The sequence below is a fragment of the Acipenser ruthenus genome, chromosome 20 (genome assembly GCF_902713425.1).
Source record: "Acipenser ruthenus chromosome 20, fAciRut3.2 maternal haplotype, whole genome shotgun sequence".
Taxonomy (NCBI): Eukaryota; Metazoa; Chordata; class Actinopteri; order Acipenseriformes; family Acipenseridae; genus Acipenser; species Acipenser ruthenus.
The window spans coordinates 22291345-22317136 of NC_081208.1; the positions used below are offsets into that span (position 1 = coordinate 22291345).

The 25792-nt window shown below is 35.7% G+C and overlaps 1 protein-coding gene across 3 annotated transcripts; it reads left to right on the top strand.

The window, feature by feature from the left end:
• Nucleotides 1-378: 378 nt before the first annotated feature.
• Nucleotides 379-25786, top strand: LOC117425888 (Fanconi anemia group A protein-like). Of its 3 annotated transcripts, none has more exons than XM_034043180.3 (43): nt 379-683; nt 1305-1414; nt 2143-2242; nt 2356-2498; nt 3004-3099; nt 3681-3754; nt 4063-4175; nt 4297-4370; nt 4667-4700; nt 5501-5570; nt 6490-6602; nt 6914-6990; nt 8546-8687; nt 8968-9101; nt 9475-9585; nt 10442-10537; nt 11060-11119; nt 11790-11878; nt 11970-12030; nt 12349-12398; nt 12709-12785; nt 13074-13190; nt 13573-13706; nt 14045-14115; nt 14520-14619; nt 14882-15057; nt 15344-15440; nt 15783-15956; nt 16048-16121; nt 16254-16382; nt 16814-16904; nt 17178-17350; nt 17765-17870; nt 17962-18021; nt 18117-18221; nt 19137-19249; nt 19736-19877; nt 20466-20528; nt 23029-23131; nt 23594-23669; nt 24379-24535; nt 24989-25078; nt 25252-25786. In XM_034043180.3, the coding sequence occupies exons 1-43, from the start codon at nt 602-604 to the stop codon at nt 25357-25359; spliced, it is 4365 nt and encodes a 1454-aa protein (XP_033899071.3). In that variant the 5' UTR covers nt 379-601; the 3' UTR covers nt 25360-25786. The 3 variants fall into 3 exon arrangements, with proteins under 3 accessions (XP_033899071.3, XP_058849652.1, XP_058849653.1); XM_058993669.1 differs by lacking the exon at nt 379-683 and adding an exon at nt 1077-1189; XM_058993670.1 differs by lacking the exon at nt 379-683 and adding an exon at nt 1078-1189 and having other exon boundaries at nt 13074-13181.
• The last annotated feature ends 6 nt before the right edge of the window (nt 25787-25792 follow it).

The following is a 25792-nucleotide window of genomic DNA, read 5'->3' on the forward strand; positions in this document are numbered from 1 at the left end:
GTGTAAAAGAAAATTATGTGATATCTTGTAATAATTGTACGTCGCCCTGGATAAGGGCGCCTGCAAATAAATGCAATTGCTAGAGTAGTAATGTATATATATATATATGCACTGGTCTTCGACTTCATTGCATTTTAATCAAAGATATTCTATTAACAAAATACCCCTGCGTTAATTCAATACATATTTGTCATTGAATCCCACATCCAGTAAAGGGCAGGGTTAAAAGAAAAGACAATAACCAATAGGGTTGAGTAACAATTCAGTCCTCCAACCAATCCTAGTAAAGAGCGCGCAACTGACATTTTAACGGAAGTCGAGAGAGAGAGAGAGAGAGAGAGAGAGAGAGAGAGAGAGAGAGAGAGAGAGAGAGAGAGAGAGAGAGAGAGAGAGAGAGAGAGAGAGAGTGTTCTGAAAAATAATAAAAATATAGAACCTTTGCATAAGGATCACAGCAGGATATTCCGGTACTGTATTTCTTAACAAAATAAAATGCATACACACCACTAAAAGCAGAGTGCCACGTAATGGTAATTTGGCGTTTTCTTTATTTTAAAATTATGAATACTCTGTTAAGAGGCGCCTTGATAAATATGTAAACATGTCTGGCGATACTTCAGTCTTTTCAGAGTCTTTTTCGCAGACTACGACAACCCAGAAGAGAACCCTTTCTGCTTTACTTGGTGAGTACGGCACCATACGGTGTACCGTCCAGTCACTGACTAATCACATCCTGGCTGTGTATCACCTGTCAGTACCATGATGACAGCACATTGTTCAAATGTTTACATAGAGGGCTTTCCCGTCATTGAGTAGTATGCCATTTTGCCTATAAAAAGTGGTTCAAGTGTACCTAAATTACAAACTTAGTTATGCATAGTAAGTTAACATAAAAACAATTGTGTATTTTTTTTCTGTATACAAAACGAATACCACTACAGACATGTAGATTTATTTGTTTCAGGTATATGCTGTATAGTTTCCCGACATCTTGTTTTCCTCCGGACCCCACCCGTTATGTATTTAGCATACATATTTTAGCAGTCCTTATCTATGTAAGGCTGTAGATGTTTAATTTGGGTGTGTATGTCTTATTTAAAAAAAAAAAAAAAAAAAAAAAAAAAAGTTCCAGTTGCTGAGATGCTTGTGAGGCTGTCTGTAAGAAACTTCAAAAACAAGAAAAGTAAAGGTATGAGCTTTTTGAGAGGTGGACACATTAGCTTGCTGTGGGATGCAGCCCCTTGAAAGTGTGGGTTAAAAAAAAGAAATACACGTTTGTCAATTGTGCATGTATTGTTTTTTAGCTGCTAGACTAGTGAAGAAAAGACACCAATCTGAAAATGAGCAGGATCTGCAGGAAGCTGCCATTCAGTTGCTTAACCATCATCAGAATCTAGGAGACCTGCTGCTGGAGGTGAGAGTACTGAGATACAGCAAACATGTTTTTAGAGATCTGCTGCCACTTCACAGGAGCTGGACATGAAAACACCACCCGTCACGCTGTGATTAAGGTGTAGGCTGGCACTGATTCAATGTGACAAGCGTGCAAGCTGCAAGTTGAAATTGTTCTGGAGGGATATGTCTAATACCTTTAGGGCAGTTAGGGGTTGAATTGTGGTACAAATTCTCTTCCCCAGAAGGGTCTCTTCAATTAACTTTTTTGAGACTGTGCCTCATGAAACATCAGTAATCGCAATACACGCCATAAACGCCTCTATTACGATACATTATGCAACAAGTGGACACTGCTGTCCCGTTGTGTTCTGTGGAGGTCAGCTGTTCTGTATCACTCAATAACAGAAAAGATGATACTAATTAACACCTGTTCTAAAACCACTGCATACTGATGAAACGCTACACTTGATCAAGTTCACTTGATCTCTGCTCTCAAAAATGTAACTCGTTCAGTGAACTACAATGATTATTTCAGGCCAACTGAGTAAATAAATACGTTGTAGTATAATTGTAATGATGACATTGTTGTGGTCTGTTCCTCAGTAAATAATGAAACTTCATTATTACAATTATAACACACCACAACAATGCTATTATCCCAAAATATATCATGTAAATAAAGTATCACAATTCATCAATGTCTGCTTATTATTTAATTTCTAAAGCTTTTCCCTATTGCATCTCCAGGTAAGTCCTCCTCCTCCTAAGGTGCTCTGTTCTAAAGAGGGAAGTAACTGTGGCAAACCGGAGGTGCAGACTCTGCCAGTCAATGGAGATTCTATTCTGGGTAAGTCTTTGGTGTGTGTGTGTATATGTGTTAATTGTATTCCTTTTGTAAACAAGCTTAGTGTTTTTCTGTATTGTGTTTATTACTGTATTTCATATTCTCCATTTTGCTAGTCTCCGCTCTTCAGAGGCAAGCCTCTAAGCTTGGTGTTCCTGTTAGTGTCCTGTCAGCAAGGACAATCGTGGAGAGGATCTGGGAATTGTCCATGGTACCTGAAGGGACTAGTCGAAGTGTACTTCTGACCACTGAGAAGAGGGTATTGCTACATGTCTTCCAATCCTGTCTCTGATTTGTGTAACGGGCAGTGCTGTTTGATGCACTGTCGTTATGTATTCTGACCGCTGTTGGTGACATGAAATGAGAGGTGGTTAAAAGCTCTGTAACCATGAATACAGACAAGCCAGGTTCTTTTGCATTGTCATTAATATGCTTCCTTGCAATGTGGTGGTCGCTGGTTTGCGCCCAGCCTCCGCCCTGTTACATTTGCATAACAACAAATGGTGCAAGGAGATTTATTAAACTGATTGGTGCTCTAATCTCAATATTACAGTTTGGACTGAATAATGAAAAAAAATAGGGGTACTTTTCTATCCTAAAAAAATACATTAAGAATACATTGCATTCAAGTGTGTGTGCTTTTAAATCTTTGAATAGAATAATCTCTAAATCAAATAATGGAACATATATTTGATCAATTTCAATAATAATATATCCGATTTAAAGGTCACATTAGCAGCACTGCTTTTTTTTTATCTTTGCAGGATAAGATGGCCTGTTTGATTCTGTCTTCAAAGAATCTCCTGTCTCACAATGCTTTCAGCCGGCTGCTCTTCTGCAAGGAAATCTGGAAGGCAGAGGTAAGCATAAACCCTGATTCAGCAGCAAATGTGTACAATACCTTATACATCACTGACGGCCAGTTGCAGTTTTGCTTTTATGTTATATCACAGTAGTGTACACTTTGGAAGCACCTACTTTTTGGCTTCAGTGTAAAGCATAAAAAACTGTTTGGTATCAAAATCTGTGCAGTACATTTGTAACGTTTAATAACAAACAACAAAATTAAACATAACATAGATTTATTTTGGACGCTCTACATGGTTTCCTCATCGAAAGTTGTATGGTCTTTATATTTCTGCTTGCGTTCTTCATGACATCATTCAGGTAATTACCTGACCACTGCTCAATAAGTCAATTTTATTTATTTATTTATTTATTTATTTATTTATTTACTTACTTACTTATTTTTTTAAGTTTAACCTTGGCATATTTTAATCCCCTGCAAGAGGTTTTTAAATCTTGGTGTCACTTAATATTTTATTTATTCTTCAGTAATTTTTATATTAATTTGTATTTCCCTCATGGAGGGATATTTAACCTAAATGGAAAATACAGGTCATTATCTCAAAAACTAGAGTTTGATTTTATGATTTTGTAGAAACCTCCTGTTCTTGAAGTGGTCTGGCATCTTCATAAAGAAAGCATTGTTAGTTTGGAAGAACTTCTGGAAAGGTAATTCAAATTTAAATGAGCCATGATTTTCTAAATAACAAAATATATAAATACAATTAAATACTTTTTACATAAATATATGTATTTTTTTACATATGTTGTGGGTTTTTCCTACAGTAGTTTTATGAATAGGAAATGTATTTTATTATTAAAACCTGACTGAAAAAATAGTATTCAAAAATCAGTTTGTGAATATGGCCCTAAGTATATCTCGAACTACAATCCAATTTTATAAAATTGCGTAGAAATTTGATACGAGAAACAAATTCATTTGAACATGTACGGTATGTTGTATGCTTGGATTTCAGCAATAGCAAAAGTGCAGCAGAGATAGATTGGCTCCACAACGATCTTCGTCTGCTTTGCAGTGACCCAGGAGATCCTACCCAAGGGTCGGAAGTTTGCTGGCAGATATTTTCAGGTATGTTTTGTCCACGCAGACAGCTTATTGTAATGCCACTGTAAACATCTTACATTTCCAAAAAAATCTGAAAATGAGTAACAAATAAATAAAAATAATGTTCTTATTTTTTATTATTTAGACTTTGTTACAGTATTGGTAAGAAATGCTTTCCAGGAATCTCAAGAACTGTCAAAGCTAAAGAGAATTCCACAGGTAAGAAACATTTATAAAAAAGGTATGTGATCAGTGGGTAAATATAGTGGTATCACGCATCATTTTACTATATACTCATGCAATTAACAAAGTTAATGAGAAGCAATATTTATTTTGATATGTTGATAATTTATATATATGTGTGTATATATATATATATATATAATTATTAATTTATTGATTTTTTTTTTTTTTTTTAATATTGCTATGTAAGTTGGATTTGCTGGAATGTATTTTTCCCCTTTTCCCAGCTAAACAGTTTTTGAAGGTTTGAAATAATACAATTTTCTTGGCAGGTGTGTTTTACTGTACTGGATGCAATGCTTTCATGTGAGTATCATGTCACCTTCTCTTAATTCATTTTAGTAATGCCGTATTATGTGATCCCTCGGAATAGCAATTTGAGAAATAACATCTGATTGCACTGTAGCTTTAGAAGGCTATCATTATGTCATGAGGTTAAGGTTTTACTTTTGCAAAAGTATTCTTTTTAATGTAAACAGTGCTTAATATAATGTTTAATTCATTTTATCCAAGTTATTCCCAAAAGGTAATAAGAAGGAATTACTGTGTAATATGTTTTATATGTTTGGTTGGATTTGATGCCAAATATGGATGTAAACCATGTATTAGGGTTTCATTCTAGGATCTTGCGTATCTGACATTTTGGGTCTTGTCCTGTCCAGGAACACATTTACAGAGCTTAGATCTTATGAAATACACTTTATTGGAATGGTGACCGTAGTCTGAATAAGTCTTGAGTTTTCATTTTGAGTAAAGGACCTCTCTCCTAATGAGACTACCAGGCTGGTTAATCAGAGCCTATGCAAATCTGAGGCAGGTTTGTGTGGAGCAGGTTGGCTGTCTCCCTTTCATTCCCACAATGCACCATTCAAGATAAAACTGCATCATTAGGTCAGAGTTCCATTGGCAGCCATCCTATGTTGTTTTTACAACAGCACTAGGTGTACAAATTATTTGTGTTTATGGTGGTGAAGAATGCAAAAGCATTCATGTCAGTGTATGAACAGTTATTCTAGGTAAAATACTTTTTTATAGTTTAATAACTTATAGATACCTTATTTTAATATAAAACATGCTACCCCGTTTTGTGTTGTTGTACATTTTAGGGGTCCTTGGTGCTGTTTCTAATGACAAACAGGAGCAGGAATCTCTCAGAGTAAAGGCAGCAACTTTCTGGTATAAACATTCTTTTTCACCCTCAGAATTTGTTGGTTAAATACCATTGTAAGGTTCTCTCTTTTTTAAGCATTCCCGTGAGGGGTGCTTGTATTAATTTGACCATCCATTGCCACTTCTACACTGTTAATTTCTCATAAACCATTTTCATTTGCAAATTCATATTTTCAGTGTTATGGAAATAAGTGGTATCTTTCACTTTGACCTGTGACTTAACGGGTGCACAAGGACCATTTTATTTCTCAGAACTATATTTTCCATCGCCCATCTGCTCACATATGTAACTGAGATGGATTTACCAGTGAACAGGGGGATGTAGTTCTGAGAGGTACATGGGAAGCCATCTTGAGGCAGGGAATGCAATTTAAAAGTTTAAAAAAGTGGTCAAAATGTAAAAAAAAAAAAAAAGAATTAAAGCAGTACACGCCTTATGTAAACAGTTGTAGCAACACATGGGAACATGTAACACAATAAATTAAAAAGGTCCTTATGTACCCTTTAAGATTGCCATATTGGTCAGAAATTATTTCCAGCTACAGTATACATTTTTGATATTCTAAAAATGTAACTTCGAAAGCCATTGTCTTATTCCAAGCTCATTTAGTATATTCCTAGAAAAAAACGCTCAAAACCTTCCAACTACATAGATACATTTACTTAATCTATCTTAATGAATATGAACTGATATATAAAACTCTGTGCATATTTAACATAAAGATCTTGATAAAGCTAGGTAAAAAAAATAACAGCAGATACATGCTGGAACAATCAGAATTGCATTCCCCCCATTTGCCCCTAGTAGTTAACTGTAACTAGCACTTGTATGTCACAAGGGAGGGAATGCAAAGCAGTTTGCATGACAGAAGAAGTTCTTTGTTGCTTTCATTTCAATTACCTTTTTGTAATCCTTTACTTTCAGGTCACATGGGTTTGATGTGTCTGTATATCGAGGGGCCATCTCAGTAGGCACTCTGAAGCAATTTTTCATTCACACGCTGACACAGATCCTAACCTACGAGCCTCAGCTCAAAGGTCAGAACATTTAGATCCAGCAGGGAATCACTTTATTTGACATATGTAAGCACTGTTAAACAACGGCCAACTTGTTTCTTTGTTTGAAGTAGGAATTTACATCTGCTCTGCAAACATGTAAGTGCAAGATATGTAGTAAAAGGAGTCTGTAATTTAGTAGTTGTATGCACTGAATCAAATTCCTGGACAAATTGTCAGCATATGAACAGTTTATTGCTGAAAATGCTTATGGAATCTTTTTAAAAGACTTCTTTTCAGAAGGCAATGGGTTGCTGTTGACTTTGTATTTCTGTGGTGCTTCTGTTCCTCAGTGTCAGATGCAATTGGAATGCAGTCGGAATGGAGTTTCGCTAAAACATGCCCTCTGTTGACATCTTTGTATCGTAAGGTAAGGATGTGCAGAGTTATGTGTGTACATTTCATATACATTACGGTAAGCGGTAAGTAAAACCAACAGCAGTGTTGAGTGTTCTAGTGTACACGGAGTGCTGTATTTATTTAAATTATGGGCATTGACTGCAAACAGCCCTCTTGCCCCCTTTGGTTACTCAATCATCTTCATTCATGGAATAATTACATGAAATTTCATTGAGTATAATCAAATCTGATGCCTCTGGAAACGAGAAACGAGTTGTTAAAGAGTTTAAGTGCCAAGAGTTTATCCTGGTGGAAATTTTTTTTTTTAAATAAACCATTTTATGTATAATTTCCATTATCATATATGGGGAAAAAGTATGAACACAAAACAAAACCAATAGTGTAAAATACAAAAAATGAGGTAACCAAACTGACTATTGAGATTTGTGGTTTTTTACCTGACAAGAAAAGAAACGGAATTACCATTCAAAGCATGTTTGCTTTACTTTCAAAACTGAAAATTAAGTTAATTTTTCTTCAGCTCAAATGCAGGTCAGTTCATTGCTGCTATAGTTTCCAAAAGGTATACAATAAAATTAAATGTTCATCAGTGCATCCCTCGATCTTGGTTAGCAGAGCTGGGTGTTGCCAGCTACTCTTGGTACAGCAATGTGAGAACAATCGGTTCTTAGAAAGGAAAGGGTAATGATCAAGGAGTTCATTATAATTCTAATCATGCATTCGTGCATAGTATTTGTTTATCAGCTAGCTCACATTACCACATTACAAGAATGTGTATATGATAATAAGTCACATGAAAAAAAGTATTTTTCTATTCATGCCTAGATTCTGTTTTTGTCAGCCTTTTTCTTTTTCATTAAATAACTTTATTTGACGCACACAGTAATGAACAGTTTGATGCACTTTTGCAAGTACGGAAAGGATTATGGGAATATTGTATTGCCCTCAACAGTCCTGGGAGTTATTAATTGACATTTATTGACACACCTATTAAAATGTAATACAACCAATAACTCTATATACATTAGTCAAATGAAGTTCACAAAAATAAAGTTTGCTCATTTTAGAGCAGTGGTATTAAGATTTGCCTCTGTTTAGATCAATAAAATAAACTTATAAAAGTTTGCCCCGGTATTTTTGCATGGTATTTTTGCAGTTTTCCCATGCTTTTTCCTTGGTTTATACTATGCATGTACCATAGTTTTCCATGTTTATTAATATGCCTTACCAGACCTTGTTGGTCTTTACAGTGCTTACCTATGCTTTACCATGTTTTCACTGTGCTGTATTACCCTTTGCTATGCTTTTACAGTGGGAAACCATTATAAGGGATCTCAGAAGTGTAAATCTATTTTTCTCCCAAAAATCAGCTAAAAATCTTTCCATGTGTTCCAAATCATCAGTACTACATAATATCATGAAAAAATGAACTAGTATTAAAATACAATCACTGTGTTTACAAGAGATTTGCAATTATACCACACTACTGAAAAATGATAAGCTAATAATAATGCACTGCACTAGTGTCCCAGTGTGTTGCATCATTAACATTGATTTCCTTCCAGTTGTTTGTGCTGTTCACTGCAGAGGAACTGATGGCTCATTTACAGCAAGTCCTAGAGACTCATGAGGTGAACTGGCAGAATGTGCTGTCATGTGTATCCACACTGCTGGTGTGTCAGGTACAAGCACAGCAGAAGCTCAAAGGTAAAACTCAACTTAACAATGTAGCTATTCAAGAAGTGCCATTTGTTCTAATCTATTGCCTTCTCAACACCAATTGCTTAGAATTCAATGCAGGCTAATAAAACTCCACTAAGTTTTAGTTGGATAGAGGAAGTTCTGATTTGATAAATGGCATATATAACTATCTGATAAGGGTGGGATTTTGAATTAAAGTATCTTAGACTGGAGGGTGATTGCTTGCTTTTTTTTATGTAGCATGCAAGTCTCAGCTCATTTTTTGTTTTCTGTATTTTTTCCAAAGATTTGCTGACCCATCTCTTAACCAGTGCTTTTGAGGTTTATGAGCTGGAGAGTATGATTACTGCTTTCCTTTTGGCTCGTCAGGCCTCTCTGGAGGGACCTGCTGTTTTCATCTCCTATTCAGAGTGGTTCAAGGTAACTTTGATCAAAGGGAATGGTTTCATCTGTTTATCATGGTCACACAAATTACATTGCATAGGTCTCACAAGTAACTAACACTAAAGTTTAGAAAGGGGTATAGAAATACTGATGCCTTCAGTGGTCACTGGCTGTAGACAGATTTGAAGGTATGAAAAGAGGACAGGATTGAAGTGGAAATGCAGGATGGCATGTAAGAGAAAGGCAGGAGGAGAGGAAAGAAAATGGTTAAAAAAACAGGCTTACACTAGACACTGGACTGGCTGGCAGTTGCCATTTAGGTGCCCTTTGCTTAAACATACATCTTTTCTTCTTTTATGAGGGATTATATTGTCTCCTGTCTCTAAAATGTGTGCTTTTATTTTATCAGATTTCCTTTGGGAATGCCAGCAGTTACCATGGAAACAGTAAGAAATCCCTTGTGTTTCTTCTCAAGTTTCTCTCAGACCTGGTGCCATTTGAACCACCGCAGTATTTAAAGGTGAACGAAGTGTATTATTTTTGTTTAGCGCCTGTTAGTGAATAAGGCTTGCCTGCAAAATGGCACGGATGGGAGATCAATGACTCTTTTAAAAAGGGCATTCCATAATAAAGCAGCACATACCCTCCAAATGTTTAGTTGTAATGATGTTTACAAGGCATAGAATGGCAAATGCAATAACAGCACATTTCACAAAATTACAGGCATGTACTCTTAACTGTTTTGTACATTTATTTATTTATTACGGCTCCAGGATATAGTTTTAAAAGAAGTATAAAAATACTGCTGCCTGTCTGCAGAGATATTTGGCAGGATGCCACCTGTTTTTGTAAAGATCACTGGCAGCTATATCATAAACCGCAGGCAGGTCCCAGTGTCTCATTGGCAGCTGGGTTGAGAGTCTGGTTGTGAATAACCATTTTAGTTTTCAGATGGTCAGTACAGTTATTCTTTTTGATGGTGTTGTGTTCTGTTTTTAGTTTTTGGAGCGTTGAGTACCACCATAAGTGTTTAGAGAATTACTGTGAAACAAATTGAACAAATGCGTCTTTCATCCTTACTCATCCACATTGTGGTTTATGGCATTCCTCATTGTTGACGACCCACCAACAATGTATTACAGTCTTGAGTATTTTGAAAGGTAAAGCGCCAGGAAAAGTCTAAATATGTGACGCAGTAAAGAAGTGCTCTTTAAAAAATGTTAAGGTAATTTATTGTCTAAAACAGTATTCAAATCTGCTTATTTGGTTAAATATAAGTTACAGATGTACTACTCTGTTTTTGTTACCTGTGAGTGCCATCTAGTGGTATTGCTGTTTTTTATAATTACTGTGCAACATTTTCTATATTATTTCAGGTTCATGTGCTCCATCCTCCGTATGTTCCAACAAAATATCGTCCTTTGCTCCTTGAGTATGTATCGCTGGCTAAGACTAGACTAGCTGATTTGAAGGTTGGTATTCCCAGTTTCCCCATGATTGCATTCACACCCTCAGGGTTCCCTAGATAATCTTTTTTAAAGACATATAAGCTGCACCTAAGCAGTTTGAGTAATTAGGTTTCAAGCTGAAGGTAGTGTTTTTGCTTGGAACTTTACATTCTATTTTGTCATTTAAAGTTGCCCTCTCCCACAATCATTCAGTTTTACAGCACAGTGTAATTCGTTGCAGTCTGTTTACTACATTATTTAATAGTTTAGCTTTCTGTGCACTTGAGTTTATCAAGGCAATTCCACAAGCTATACATTAATTAATAGATGTTTTTTGTAGCTCATTACGTTGAACAGAAATTGGGATTTCCTTTTGGTGTTTTTGTTATACTTATTTTTACTGAAACCACTGCAGAGCTGACATTAACAGCATGATTGCAACCTTCTGAAATATGTAAATATAAATAATCAAATAAAACTATATAGAGCCATAGACTTATTAGGCTTAAATTGTGTAACATTTTACTTAATTATCTTTTTTTCAAGGTCTCTATTGAAGAAATGGGCCTTTATGAGGATTTGTCTGCAGTAGAAGCAGCAGCCCAGGTTAGTGAGGTTTATCATGGTATTTGATGCTTTCTTTGTGTTCTATCGCATTAAAACTGGTCTTCATTTAGAGAAAATTGAACAAACCAAAAATGTGTGATTAGGAGACTCACACTTCCTAGGTCATTTCACCTAGTGTCTTATATGGGTCAAAGCATGTTACTGGTTGAAAGCATATCTGTCAATAGGGGAAGCAGTTGGTTGGTTAATGGAAATTACCAAGAAGTGCATCACTATCTGAAAGTATGATTTGAAAATAGAGATTTACCATAACATTGGTTTCTTTCAAAACTACACAAACTGAGTTTAAATCATAAGCTGTATTGGTTGATTTTAAAAGTTTTTGTGGCTATTTTTTAATAGGACAGTATTCTGGGGGACAGCAGATGCATATTATATAGACATGAAGCCATTTTGAATACAAAATCCACGCTAATGTTTTTATTGTTTGCTGTTGGGTGTGTTTTTGTTTTGCAGAAATGTGTTCACTCTAAACCCAGAAAAATATCCTGATTGTTCATAGATGTACAGCTATTTTCTGTGATTCGATCAGTCAGATTCCTTTACCAGATGTGTCCAATTAAGATTAACCAGGGTGCTTTGTTTTTGATAATAAATAACACAAACTTCTTTCCAGTTTAAGCTAAATTGCAATTTAAACTGGTTCTAGCCCCAGTGCCAGGCAGAGCAGGATGTTGAGAAGGCCATCGTTCTGTTTGTGAATATGAGGAGAATCCCAGCAAGTGTAATGGAGGCCAGGTATTGCTTCATTTCATAATCACCATACACAGTCGTTCTGGTAGACAAAATATTCAAAGGTAACATTTGTAAACCGTTTCTTTCTTTCCAGTATATTTCGAAGACCATACTACATGTCTCGATTCCTGCCAGCCTTGCTGTCTCCACGTGTGGTTTGTATAATTTTTTTTATAATCGTTATTTAGTATGCCCTTTTATAAAAAAGACGTACTATACTTTACACTATCTTTATAAAAGTTTTCCATAGTAAAAGCATAGAAACATGTAATAAGGCACAGTGAAAGCATGGTAAGGCACATGGAAAACAATGGTAAACTATGGTAAATGCATAATATAACCACAGGGAAAACTGCAAAATTAACTTGGTAAAGTTTTATAAGATTACCGTTGAAAGCAATTTAAAAATACAATCAGTAATATAATGAAACCATCTGTCTTCTAAAATACACTGCATTTTAATGTTTTTTCAGCTACCTGATAAACCAGATTCTCAGATGACATTTATTGAATCCCTGAAAAAGTAAGGAAATATTACACTGATTTCCATATGCGAGGAAAGAAGAGCGGGCTGATTTATTATAGGGAGCTGTACATTTTTAATTTATGTTTGCATTTTATTATTACAAACATTTGTCTAGACAAGGAAGCTAGTGGTTACTGAATGTTTTAGTAGTTCATGTTCTGTATGAGGAATAGTTCATTCCTCTTGAGTGGCATAGATAGAACATAGTATTGTATTTTCTCAATACAGTTGATTGCTAATGTACTGGCCATGGATATGTGTATCTATATACTGTTGATAAATGCATATTGACTCCTTCTTTTTCTAGAGCAGATAAAATTCCAGCAAGTCTATATTCCACGTATATTCAAGCTTGCCAAAAGGAGAAGCAGAGGCAGCTAGAAGGTTAGTAAGAATCTTTAACAGCACATCAACTTTAGGATGATAACTTAGCTGAGATGAGTGCTGCTGTATCCCTTCCGTCTCTTAGTAAAAATCAAACACCTTGCTTTGGCATAACATGCTAAATTGAAAGAAGTGGTAAATTTAAGGTCTGTCTTTTCCCTTATTTTTATAGCCCTTGTTATAAGAAATAGTCTCATAATAAAATCGAGAGCATGTATCGCAGCAACTGCATGGCACATTAAAAAAATCTGAATAGTTCAGATCAGAATGTCTTTATCCATTTTTCAGGTGTATCAGTGGAAATGAAATCAGACAAGCCAAGGGAGCCCCTCTGTCTATTAAAGGCTGGACTGAATGAGCTGACACACTTGATCTCTGACCAGGACAAGGTGGAAGGTACTGTAGGTATAAGAAGAAAATAATCTTGCCTCTTAATAACCAGTTCGCCTATTTCAGTTTTCAGGTGCATTGTTTAATAAGTGAATCTATTATTATTAATTCGATTTTTATGAGTAGTTAACAATACATACATATTTTACATGTTTAATCTGAAAGGATATCTTTCAAACCGTTAACATAAATTCAGTGGTAAATAAATGTGATAAGTGCAGGTGGTGTACAGGGCAAGTGCAGGTGCTGTTTCCCACAGGGCAAGTTCTTTTTAATTCTGCTTTTCGTTGTAGATTGTAATAAAGATTAATTTTCTGAAAAAGAATACAAATTGAGCAGATTGAGAATTTGACATGTTTTAGAAACTCATTTAAATTATTTAATGTACCTTTTCCAGATGTATCTGCCCAAATTGCATTGGTCTCAGAGGTACTGAAAAGTATTATAAACGACAGCAGTGGCGACCTTTTCAAGGAACCATCAATAAAACTTAATGTTGTGGCACCCAAGTTAGAGCCCTTGGAGACTGAGGTAGGTATAACAAAAAAATATAAAACCTTTGTAGCTGGAGATTTACCTGTTGCAAACACTGGTTAACCTCATAACCGATTCAGTGAATTGAATTCAATTAGATTTATTTAAACCTGTTGTGGAATTCCACCTTTTGTTGGAAACCAGCCTGGAATCAGAATTAAAGATGATTACCTCTACTGTGCGTTATAAACCAATCCCCAGTTACCATCAACGTTATTGCTTATATTACAAAAACCTGCAGCGTACAGTAACTTCTGTATTTTCATTTTCCTGAGCTATAATGGTTAATTGCTTCTTTTTGACTACAAAAACAAAGTGGTGTTTTATTTATGTAGGTCACAGACCTTATAATGAAGAGCTTTTGTCAGAACCTGCTGGAATCCTCAAAAAACAATCCCCCAAATAGGTAAACATACCATTATATACTAGATATTGAGACGAAATGTTTTCTTTTGTATAGTATTATACTGTGGTTCTCAAATATTGTACTTGTGCCTCTACAATTTCAGAAGTAGACCATTTGCCTAATTCTAAAGAAGCAGTAGCAGGCAGTAGTAGTAGTCGTAGTAGTGGGAGGAAGAAAACTGGAAACAAACAAGCAAAATGTGTGATTTTATAAAACATATTATTGTTGCAGATCACAGTATAGACAGCTTGTACGTGATTTTGCAGTACCTAACTGAACCTTTTTCCCCACATATTTGGAATTCGAATTTATTTTGCAAGTATGATGTTACAATGTATCTTTGTATAAATGTATTAGAAAATGCAGAGAGCTGAATTTCCCTGCTTATTTTCACTTTATTACAGACACGGAAACTGGGCCTCTCTTTATGTGAAAATGCTGTGTGGGCACAGACTTCTTCTAAAGATAGTTCTAACCAGATTATTACAACTGACATGCCATCAGGTATCAACTGGATAACTACTGTTGTACCAATAAAATAATTGGTTGATAAATGTTTACATTTGTAAAAGGATTTGTCACAAAACATTATCAGGATATTTCATTTTTTGTTTAAGTCAGGGTAAAAAACCAGTGTGATAAAGTCATGCTTAATTACCATACACTCTTAAAACCTTATTGCTTTCTTTTGTCTTGGATTGTAATGGTATTCAAGTCTGATTTCAAAACAATAACTTGATTAGCATTTTTTTTTTTTCTCCTGTAGGGTCCATCCTTAAGTGGGGTACATATTTTAGGCTTGTCTGCTTTTGTGATTGACCTGCATGAGTCTGAGAGGATGGTTCCACTTGTAGATACTGGGGTTCACTTGGTCTCCTTTACTGAGTGTGTGACCCAGTTACTTACATGCAGCACCGAGGAGTCCATGACGTTTTGCTTGAGGTTAGTGAATATACAAGGTGATTAGAAAGTATGTGTGATAGATGTATTGAAGCCATAGGAGTCCTCTCAGATGTAAAAAGTCACCAGGATGTAATGGATGCACAGGAAATAATAAACATCTGACAAGAAGAAAACAATAGTTCAAACTAATAGTTCAGACCCATACTACATGCTTTAATTACCAGTAAAAAGGAATGTCACTTTTAACAAAACTTAATCTGGCCTGAAAAGTTGTAGGTTTTCTGAAGTTGTTATTATACATAAAAACATTTTGTTTTTTTGCTAGATTTTGCATTGCAGCAGTTTCCTATGGACTTTGCAAATTGGAAACCGGGTCCGTTGAGGAAATGCAGGCATATGTACCCCATGGCATCTTTAAGAAGGTACAATATTTATATGGTTTTTTTGTCCTTTTTGCTGGACTGTATTTTTTTGGGGGGGAATTCCTGTCTTTTTATTTTTTTTCAGGGAGCCTAATACTACTTCCAGTTTAATCCTGTTTTTGCACCAAGAGAAGTTTATCATTTTACCAGACATACTGATAATTTTAGCACTGTCGACTTTTTAACCCAGGGTAAATTTTTAACATGGGTTTTATTAGTGGCATTTAATTGGAGTCGCTATTTATCAAAATCTGTTTAATTGGTCTATTTGATCACAAATTGTCGTCTTCTCATTTACCCTGGCACAGAGTACACACTGAGGTGTATCTGATTCAATTTCAGCTGCAGTATTTAATTCCAAGGCTAGCCGCAGAAGCTCGAGTGGAATCTGTAGAAGATGGAGCAGAATCTGTCTGGAGCATTTTGTCTGATCCTTGTTTGAGTTGGAAGAGCTCTGCTTTGGCCCTGTGGAGACATTACAACTTTAGAAAACTTGCAAAACTGGCAGAGTTCAAGGTATGCATGTGCAAAATAATTGGAATACCTGTAAGGTGTACAGATGGTAGTGTGAACAAAAACTGAACTTGTGTTTTTGTTTTTTGTTCAGCTAACTTTCAAAGATTGGGTCATGGCTGAGCTGGATGTCCAACCTGGCAGGGATGCTTTGTCAGAATCAGAAAGGTTAGATCAATGCATGTGTTGTAAGCAAGTTAAAAATATAAAGTTGTATTTAGGTAAACTTTATTTAGATATTAAGAATATATTGTATCATGATGAATAATGTGTGTATTCAATGTGTGTATACCCTCATAGACAGGAGTATCAGCACTGGGCCTGCTATCAGCAATATTTGCAAGCTTGCCCTGATGTGGGAGGCTGCGCTGGAGACCTGGTAACTGCATGTACTGTCCTCATTAATGCCATATTGGATCACAGTCAAAGGTGCTATTAATATGTATCTTTAGCAGTTATAAGAATGTTTAGACCACAGTTGCATTTTGACTTGCTCTGACCTAAGACTACATGTTGTCCTTTTATAGTTTTTTCAAACACATTAAAAACCTTAAATGGTATGGTGGGGCTCAGTGAGCCATATGCTGTAGATGATAATATTGACATTTAACTTCGACATCTCAGAGACAACTAGTAAGTCAGCAATCTCTGTGTAACATCTCTTTACAGAATGGCAAATGTCTCATCCTGTGATATAATATACTAGATAAACTGGTAATCAAGTCCTTGTGTTAAAGCTAATTCCATTCTCAAATTCCATTCCGCTTCTGATAGAAGGGTATGACCAATACTCATTATTGACTTTCTGAACAGGTTTTTCACGTCCTTTTGTTCATTGTACATTACTTTCTTCCCTACAGGTCTAAGACTGTCAACAGCATGCAGCCCCTAGGATCAGTGCTCTGTTGGTATTCTAACACGTGTTACACAGACATTATCTGCAGACTCCAGGTAAAACTATGACTAACACATTCAAATAAGTCATTATTGTTTATCATCCTGATGCCCTTTCAATCACCATTAAATATTTTTGTAACGGTAATATCTCTTGCTTTTCATTGTGTTTAGCTCAGAAGCCTATTTAGAAGTCAAACTTACTGGTTTTGCGTGTGGATTTGTGTGTGTTTGCTTGGGTGTGTTTAGATGGAAATTATAGATAGGTAGGTTGATTTAGTATTTTTGATTTAGTATTTTTTGTGAGCTGAAGATACCGTCTTTTTGCAGGAAATGGTGTTTGATTTGGAGTTGATGCAAGCGAGGGCAGTAGCTGCTGGTGCCTTGCATGAAGATGGACACTTCTTGTTTAGATTAATTCGTGAGAGGTTTTCTAAGATTCAGATCAACCAGAGCCTCAGTAGTCAGCTAGTACAACAGCAGGAGCTCCATGCCATTACAAGGTAAAGCCATTTAAAAAAGGACAAAAAAGCATGCAAGGGACAACACAGTACCTCTCCTTCTCTGTATTTTACTCGTGCTTTAAGAGTGGGGCTTTTTTGTTTGTTTATTTTTAATGCATCTTTTTTTTTTTTTTTTAAGTGCAACATATAGACTAAACTGTGCACCTGCTTTATGTTATCATCATGTGCTGTTGATCTTGTTCACTCCAGTGGTCTAACAGCAATCTGTCAGAAGTGATTAGGTAGCAGAAAACAACTGTTCAAACTCTAAGCATTTTTTTAAATTTTAGAAATCTACCAAAATAAGGAAGCTAGGAACCTAACTATCTTCAGCAGTAGGGGGATTGGTGATACACGTTACATGAGATTACTGTCTTTGTTTACTGTAAGGTGTTTTTTGTTTTTGCTTTTTAGGATTATCACAAGTCTCCCTCCTTCTGTCCTTTTAAGAACTAATCTGGAAAAAAAGAAAATCTCTTTGAAATGTGAGGATTTCTTCCATTTTGTGAATGCAGAGCAGGTATTTAAGCTTCTCTTCAGTCGAGTTGTGCAGTTTACTGTTCCAAGTACTGCTTTGTTGTTACTTACAGAATATTCTGCTTCTTTCACAGAAAAATGGCTGCTTCAGAGCATGTGTACTGCCATATGACCTCACTGTGCATTTCTTTCGAGTAAGACGTTTTAGACTTTATTGTTTTATTTCCTTGTCCTGGAACTGGTTGGGTAATCTGGTTGATGTTTTTTTTGTTTAATTCCTCCCATCTAGGGTTTGCTGAGTTCAAGCATAGCTTGTAAAAAGCCGTCACACGCTGTTAATGCAGTTTTCACTGAGTGCTATCTGAAGTGTCCTTTGCTAATGTCTTCTGCTGGGGTAAGGAAACACAAGCATTAAGATCTTTTTTTTTTTTTTTTTTTTTCAGCCTGTGTTCCTAAAGCAAACAGAAAATAGAGAATATATTATTATATGTACAGTATTATAGGGATAATATTTATCATCTTTATTTGCATTAGATAATATTTTCAGTGAGACGGGTTACCATTTGATAGACACACTTTCTATTATTAAAACAACCTTCATTTTGTAGGCAAAACTGAAATCACTATTATATTCGCTACGCTGGCAAGTTCCTATTTTTATTGATTATGAATTCAGGTTCATATACTAGATTTGCAAGTGCTGTATCTTCATAACTGAGCCAAGTGTATGCTGATAGTATATATAATAGTATCATATGGTTAATCATCCTTGACTTAGTGTTACAGAACAAGAAACACTGTAGCTTTGCTGTGCCCCTTGCTGTCCATAGTGCAGTTATATTTTTAAAAATATTGCTGACTTTTGAAATTTATAATCGCATATCATGGGTCATAAATTAACTGGGCAATACATTTCTCAACATTTACTCGGAAGTGTTCGCCAGGAGAAAAAAAAAAGTCTCTTCTGATTGATTGGAGTGTATCCAGATCACACTCCCTCCTACTATGATATGGATACAAAGAGATACTGTAATGTGTTTCTTGTAAACACTGCAGGGGGTTCTGTAGCACTGTAGAATGTAACTAGAACGCTAAACTATGGAATCACTTTCTGACAGATGGTGGCCATATTGCACAGGTAAATCACTTCTAGGCTGTCCAAATCATCCTACAGTATGTATGGAGCGACTGTTTCTAAAAGCTGAGTTCTGAAGGTGTTCCAGTAGAGGTGAATGCAGTCTAAACTACAAAACGAGTGATGGTAAAAACAAGCATTAGTTTCTTTTGTCCTTTATTTTTTCCTTTGCAGTTCTGGTGGCCGAAGTTAGAGCCTGTTTTGTGGTCCCAGTGGAGCAGATTGATAGAAGAGCCAGTGCCTGCGGAGCTGCAGAAAATGTCAGACTGCCAGATATGGGCTCGCAGGTTAGTTGAGGATAGCACAATACAAGCTTCATAGAGAAGGATAAAAAATAGGTTCTTATGAGTTTAGAAACTTGAAATTCCTTCAAGTTGAAATTCCTATATATATATATATATAAAAAAAATTCTAAAAAAATAAATGTAAGTGAACCTTTTTTCTGCTTTTTTTCTTAATTCTATACTGTGAATAAAGTTTGTTTGGTGATTCTTATGAAATGTGTGACCCAGTGCAAAGTTGTCTGTTTTCCCACAACAAAGTGCATTCACAGTATCAAAATTCCAAGAGCAGTGAAAAGATAAACACTAGCAGAGGGCTTACGCTTATGATTTATTATGTTCTTTAGACTTGGTTCTTATACCTGGTGGATAGTAAATGGAGAAAGTTAATAAGTATTCATAAAAAAGCCAATATAATGTACTTGAGTTGTACATTATGTACGTGAGTCACCTCCATCTGTGTGCTCATTTCTTCCATGTTTATTGTTGCAGTGCTCTGTGTGGGAAAGCAGGCAGCCCTCCATCTGACTCTCCCTTCGTACTGGCAGCCTTTCTGTACTTCTCTTTCTTGAGGCAATCTTCGAACATAAACATTGGTGCTGTGCTTGGAGGCATAGATGAAGATTGTGAACAAGTAAGGACAAACAAAGAGCGTTATTATTTGTTTATTTAGCTGACGTCTTTATCCAAGGCGACTTACAGAGACTAGGGTGTGTGAACTATGCATCAGCTGCAGAGTCACTTACAACTACATCTCACCCGAAACACGGAGCACAAGGAGGTTAAGTGACTTGCTCAGGGTCACACAATGAGTAAGTGGCTGAGGTGGGATTTGAATCAGGGACCTCCTGGTTACAAGCCCATTTCTTTAACCACTGGACCACACAGCCTCCTATATCTAAGCTAGTTTAGTGTACAGGATTCTGTCTAAAAAAAATAAAAAAAGATCTTGTAAAAGAGGTGATTATTACAACTAAGACAATACCCAGATGAATAAACAAATACTACAAAAATGTGCTACTTTCTATGTCCCTCATAAAAATACAATATTAATACTCAGACTTGCTATACAGAAGAGCTTAAGATCTTTCTACTATTGGACTCCCCTATTTGTAATGATCGTGGGGTGGCTAGTCATTGGTAATATTGCGAGTTGTTGTTTGGTATTTATTGAATGCTCTGATTTGGACACTGACACACATGTTTTGGTTTGTGTTTCCAGCTGCTGGTTTTCTTATTGTTTTTCTCTGTGGTGGATCTGATCTCCTCCAAGCTGCATCACACGGTATTTATACAACGTCTCAATAAGCTGCCTTTTAGAATAGGGACATTGCAGCTGAAGTAGACCAAAGGGGGTTGCTTGATTCCAAATGTCATTGACTTGCATCAATTCATTGTTTTTTGTTTGAAAGCCTTTAAAATAAGCTTTAAAATGATGACTAATATTTATTGTCTAGGTCATCGCCCACATGGAGAACAATTATGCCATCAAAATGGTATTTTGTACCACCACAGCTCATATTTTGCATGCACACATCACTCACAAAAGGAGGAAGTTGGTCCACTTGAGCAGGAAGGACCCAATAGTCCTTTTAATGCATCTGAACTATTAATTTAGGATCACATCTCTGTTTTAGGATTCACATCTCGGTTTTAGGATTCACAGATGAAACATAGTCACTTAAATCTCAAAACACATTAAGGGAAGCAAGGGACTGTTTTCATAGCGCTACAGCAGAACCTAATTGCCAGTCGCTCGGTAGAATAGATAGAATAAATCAAATCATGACTTTGTCTGTGCAATTTGGATTTGAGTACAGCCTGGGGATGGAGGGATGTGCCATGTTTCTGGGTATCTTGTTTAGTGCACTGTAGGGGTGACTGTCTTCACTGATTAGGTGAGTAAGGCTCTAGAGGGAATGGAAAAACACAAACCCACAAGAGTGGGGGCTGACAGTGTACTTATTTATTTATTAATTTAAATTTTTTATATAGCGGCAATTGGCATCAGGGTGCTGTACAAAGCAAAAAACATAAAAATCATTTAACATATAGTACCATATATAAAAACATAGTACATCATAAAATATATAAAAACACAATATTGTACAACGTAAATATATTGCACAAAATGATACACTTTCAAATCATGTATTAAATTATTGAAACCATTCCAGTTTCTCTAGTTACACAAATGTTCTTTGATAAAAGCGAAGTTTTTAATTGCTTTCTAAACTTAAGAAGGCTAGAAGAGGTTCTAATTTCCACTGGCAACAAATTCCATAAATGAGCTGCTCGACCTGAAAGGTGCAGCCTCCCAAATTAACTCAGGAATAAAGAGGAAATATGGAGGGAACCAACGTACATTCCTGGTATTAATTCTAACAGGAAGAACAGCTTGAAGATAGGCTGGTCCAACTCCATTTAACGCTTTATAAACAGTGCAAAGGATCTTAAAATCTATTCTCTCATGGACTGGGAGCCAGTGTAGCTCCCTCAGTACCGGAGTGATGTGGGAGCGCAGCGCAGTCCCAGACATGAGGCGAGCTGCCATGTTTTGAATCCTCTGAAGTCTATTAGCTGGACCATAGGAAGGCCTGAATAAAGAGAGTTGCAGCAGTCCAGCTTAGGGCTTAAAAGTATTTGCACAACTGTCCGAAAAAGGACACCTGGAAAAAATGGTTTAATAACTTTTAAATTGAGCAAGAGAAAAGTAGAATAACCACCTGATTTAATTTGGGGGATAAACGAAAGGAGATTATCAATAATCACTCCCAAGTTCTTAGCTTTGGTAACTACAATATGTGTGGTTCCATTAATATTCGGAGGGGTTAAGCTATAGTTGAGCTTCTTGAGAGTCGCTGTCAATCCCAATAATAAAACCTGATTTTGAAGGGTTTAGTTTCAACCAGATTAAATTAAGCCAGGTATTCACTTTTGACAGGCAGCACTCCAGACCAGCCCTCAACTCCTCAACATTGCCCGAGACACACACATATAGCTGTGTGTCATCAGCATACTGGTGGTACTGGAGTCTACATGCCTCAATGATCTCCCCCAGGGGCTCTATGTAAAGATTGAATAAAATGGGGGGGGGAGATCTGTTGGAGAAAACAAAAACTTAAAAAAACATCCATCAGGATAACCTTTTCTTTAATATTCATTTTCTTTTCATTGTTTTTAGTATCTCTGTCTCCACTTTTACTTGATAAAGGGAACTGTATGGTCTTTAAATCCTGCAAATGTTCAACTTCTATTTTGGTCCAAAAAAATGTATCAACAATTCCAGCTCAAGTGGACCAAATTTTGGGGAAATATTTGTAGTTGATGATACATACCAAATTGCTTTGAAAGTGTCTGGAGAATTCTTTATAAAATTATTATAACTCAATATTGGAGCAACTGAACCAAGAACGATTCAACATAAATTAAAAACATCTTAAAGGCAAGAAAAGATGACAAAATAAATAAAAAACCATTTGAAGATGTCTGCTCTTTAATTTAACCCCAGATGGTCTTATTGAGCTGGAATAGCCCACATATAAACAACAGCTGCAGAAAAGTTGCTGTAAAAATAGTTTAGAATAGTTGCCTTTCATACACTACTAATCAAATGCTATGGTGTGTTGTAAAAATCTTCAGCAACAGAGTGATCTGATTGGTTAGAAAGGTTGTAATGTGTATTATGAGCAATAATTGTTAAATAACAGTACAGTAGCAAAGACCTTGGCAAAACCATATACTTGGCCTGTTGGGTGATTGCCTCTAATCTTTTAAATCCAAAGGAGACCATGGATTTACTCCGAGCTAAGGAATGCTGTATAGACATTGTAAAACATCTTGAAGACACTGGCAATTTGATTATTCTTTTCCATGTACAAGAGAAAGGTAAGAGTGGTGATAAGTAAGGCAAAGTATTTTTTTCTATAAATATGCTAAAAGTTTGGGTAAACAAATAGTTCATCAAAACTGCTCTTCAGTGTTACTCATCTATACAAACATAAAAACACTTTTTTTTGGTTACACAAACTTCAGAAATCACTAATATTTCTTACTCAGTTGGTATAATCAACAAATAATGCAATAAAGCTTTTACATTCAAACGTTTACATTCAAATAGCATCCTATTAAAAATGTCAATGCATAGTTTTATCAAATAAAGTGGTACCCAAGATATAACGTAATACCAAGTTGATCTACTTTTTTTACATTACCGAAAGCTCTCATTTTGAATTTGCAGTCGTTACTTTCATGCTTACTAACTTTGCTATTTGATTTGCATTGACATTTTGTTTAAACATGAAGATTAAACATTAAAGATGTTCTCATGTAAGCTTCCCCTTTTACTAGGGCAAAGTCCCTACCAGTTACTGTACACAATGATGCCTGATCTACAGATAGAGCTGATGCCTCTTGCTTTCTATTGGTAAGTGGGAAATGTGTATGGGTTTTGGGGGATTGTATAAAGATAGTGAGTACAGTACATAACCACTTACATCCAGAGGTTAAAGAAAAGGGCCTGTAACCAGGAGGTCCCTGGTTCAAATCCCACCTCAGCCACTGACTCATTGTGTGACCCTGAGCAAGTCAGTTAACCTTCTTGTGCTCCGTCTTTCGGGTGAGATGTAATTGTAAGTGACTCTTCAGCTGATGCATAGTTCACACACCCTAGTCTCTGTAAGTCGCCTTGGATAAAGACGCCTGCTAAATAAACAAATATATATATATATATATATATATATATATATATATATATATATATATATATATATAATTAATGTTATTGACTCAATAAAAATGTACCTTTTATTAAGAAATGTGCTTCCCAATATTATGTGGGTAACTGAAATTGTGTACAAGCAGTATGCAACTATTATGTTGTTTGGCTTTTTTCTTTTCCCTTGTGCAGTGTGTCTAGGACTTGGAATTAAGTCAAATACTGGGGGTCAATGTGTGCATGAGAAATGTATGGCGACGCCATAGCTATACATTATAATAGCTCCACCATAATTTAGATTGACTACAAGCCTAGTTCACTTTTCTCACCAATGTATTGTCCTACAATAGTATGTATGTTATGATTTCAGGCCCCAGGCAGAGTGTAAACTTATAACCAGTATCCCTTCCCCCTATAGCCTTTTTCCCAGCCTGGATCAGAATTTGCTTTCTTCTGTAATGAAAAGGCAAGATTTTTTACACGTTGCACTCCAGATGTACAGTGGGATGGTCAAACTGTTCTTGGATGGAGTGGACGTCTCTACAAGTAGAGATAAACAGCCAAGCTCTAAGCAGGTAAAATGCAAGAACACTGATTTTGTAAAATAAAAAATAAGTTTGGATAATTTGTTGGCAGAAGGTACAATAGCACTACATTACAAAGCAGCATTCTGTATGTTAAAGTGGCACACTTAAAACATTTATAGCAATGGGAAAAATAATGATTTAAGATGGATTTGGCAATATATTAAAAAAAAAAGTTTGAAATACTGTACTGGTTTTGTTTGTCCAGTGAATGTTTATTAAAAGTTTTTAAGTGATCATGATTTATATCACAATGCTTTTATAAAGTGCTAGTTTACACAGTTAATAGAGAGCGCATGTATTTGGTCACAAGCTTTTCTAGGACAACCCTATTCATGGTCTCTCTCTCCATTCTGATAGAGTGCAAATCTGCCTTTATAAAGACCCATCTTTAACATAGCAGTTTAACTTTGAAACAAATGACACTTGCTTTTCTTTGCTCAGGTTGATTCTGCAGAGTTGATGGGAGCTCAGCAGTTTCTGCTCCAAGTTATTTCACAGTGTCCACAAGAGAGTTTTGCATACAGAAAACAGGTAAATGTACTTTTGTTTATTTTTGTTTATTACCTGTATACATTCAGAGGCTATCAATTGCACACAAAACCTTTGCTTTGGGACAGTGGTGCAATTATGATGATTTCACATTAAGTGAGTTGAACAATTATTCATCTTTACAGCATGTATTTATTTGTAACTGTTTTTTCCAGCTGGAAGATGCATGTGCGGACCTAGACCCAGAGGTGAAAGCTGCTCTTACCTTCCGCCTGAATCCTATTGATAATGATTCACTTTATGAAGAGCCAGACTTTCTGTAAATATGTAAATTGTCCTTTTTATGAAGTAATTATTTATCCACTACTTGTTTTTAAGCACAAATACAATTTAAGTGAATTCTGACACTTCTTTATTCATCCATAACTAGATAAATGACTTTACCTTATTGAGGAAAAAAAATAAACAGCCAATGTCTTCCTCAGCACTCCTTTAAAAATAATTAAAAAAAAACATTATCACTTTATAAAAACAATATGAAATGTTCAGTATTGTGCATTGAAATGTCATTGCAAAATAAACTTTACTCAAGAATGTTTAAAATGTATGGGTTGATATAGTGTTCAGAAACAAATATTTAATTGCTTTAAAATTCCAGTAGCTTAACCTAGCAAACTGAAAGCAGTATTTTATTTGTAGTCTCTGTTGTTGGTTTATGAGGGTGTTCAAATAAAAACACAGTTGAATTGTGTCATA

Bases quoted from the DNA above. Each gene is read 5' to 3' on its own strand.
- LOC117425888 (XM_058993669.1), top strand. From the start codon at position 1,087: ATGTCTTATTTAAAAAAAAAAAAAAAAAAAAAAAAAAAAGTTCCAGTT. The intron at 14,116-14,519 runs GTAAACATACCA...ACTTTATTACAG, and splicing joins AAAAACAATCCCCCAAATAG to ACACGGAAACTGGGCCTCTC. The intron at 17,351-17,764 runs GTAAAGCCATTT...TTTGCTTTTTAG, and splicing joins GAGCTCCATGCCATTACAAG to GATTATCACAAGTCTCCCTC.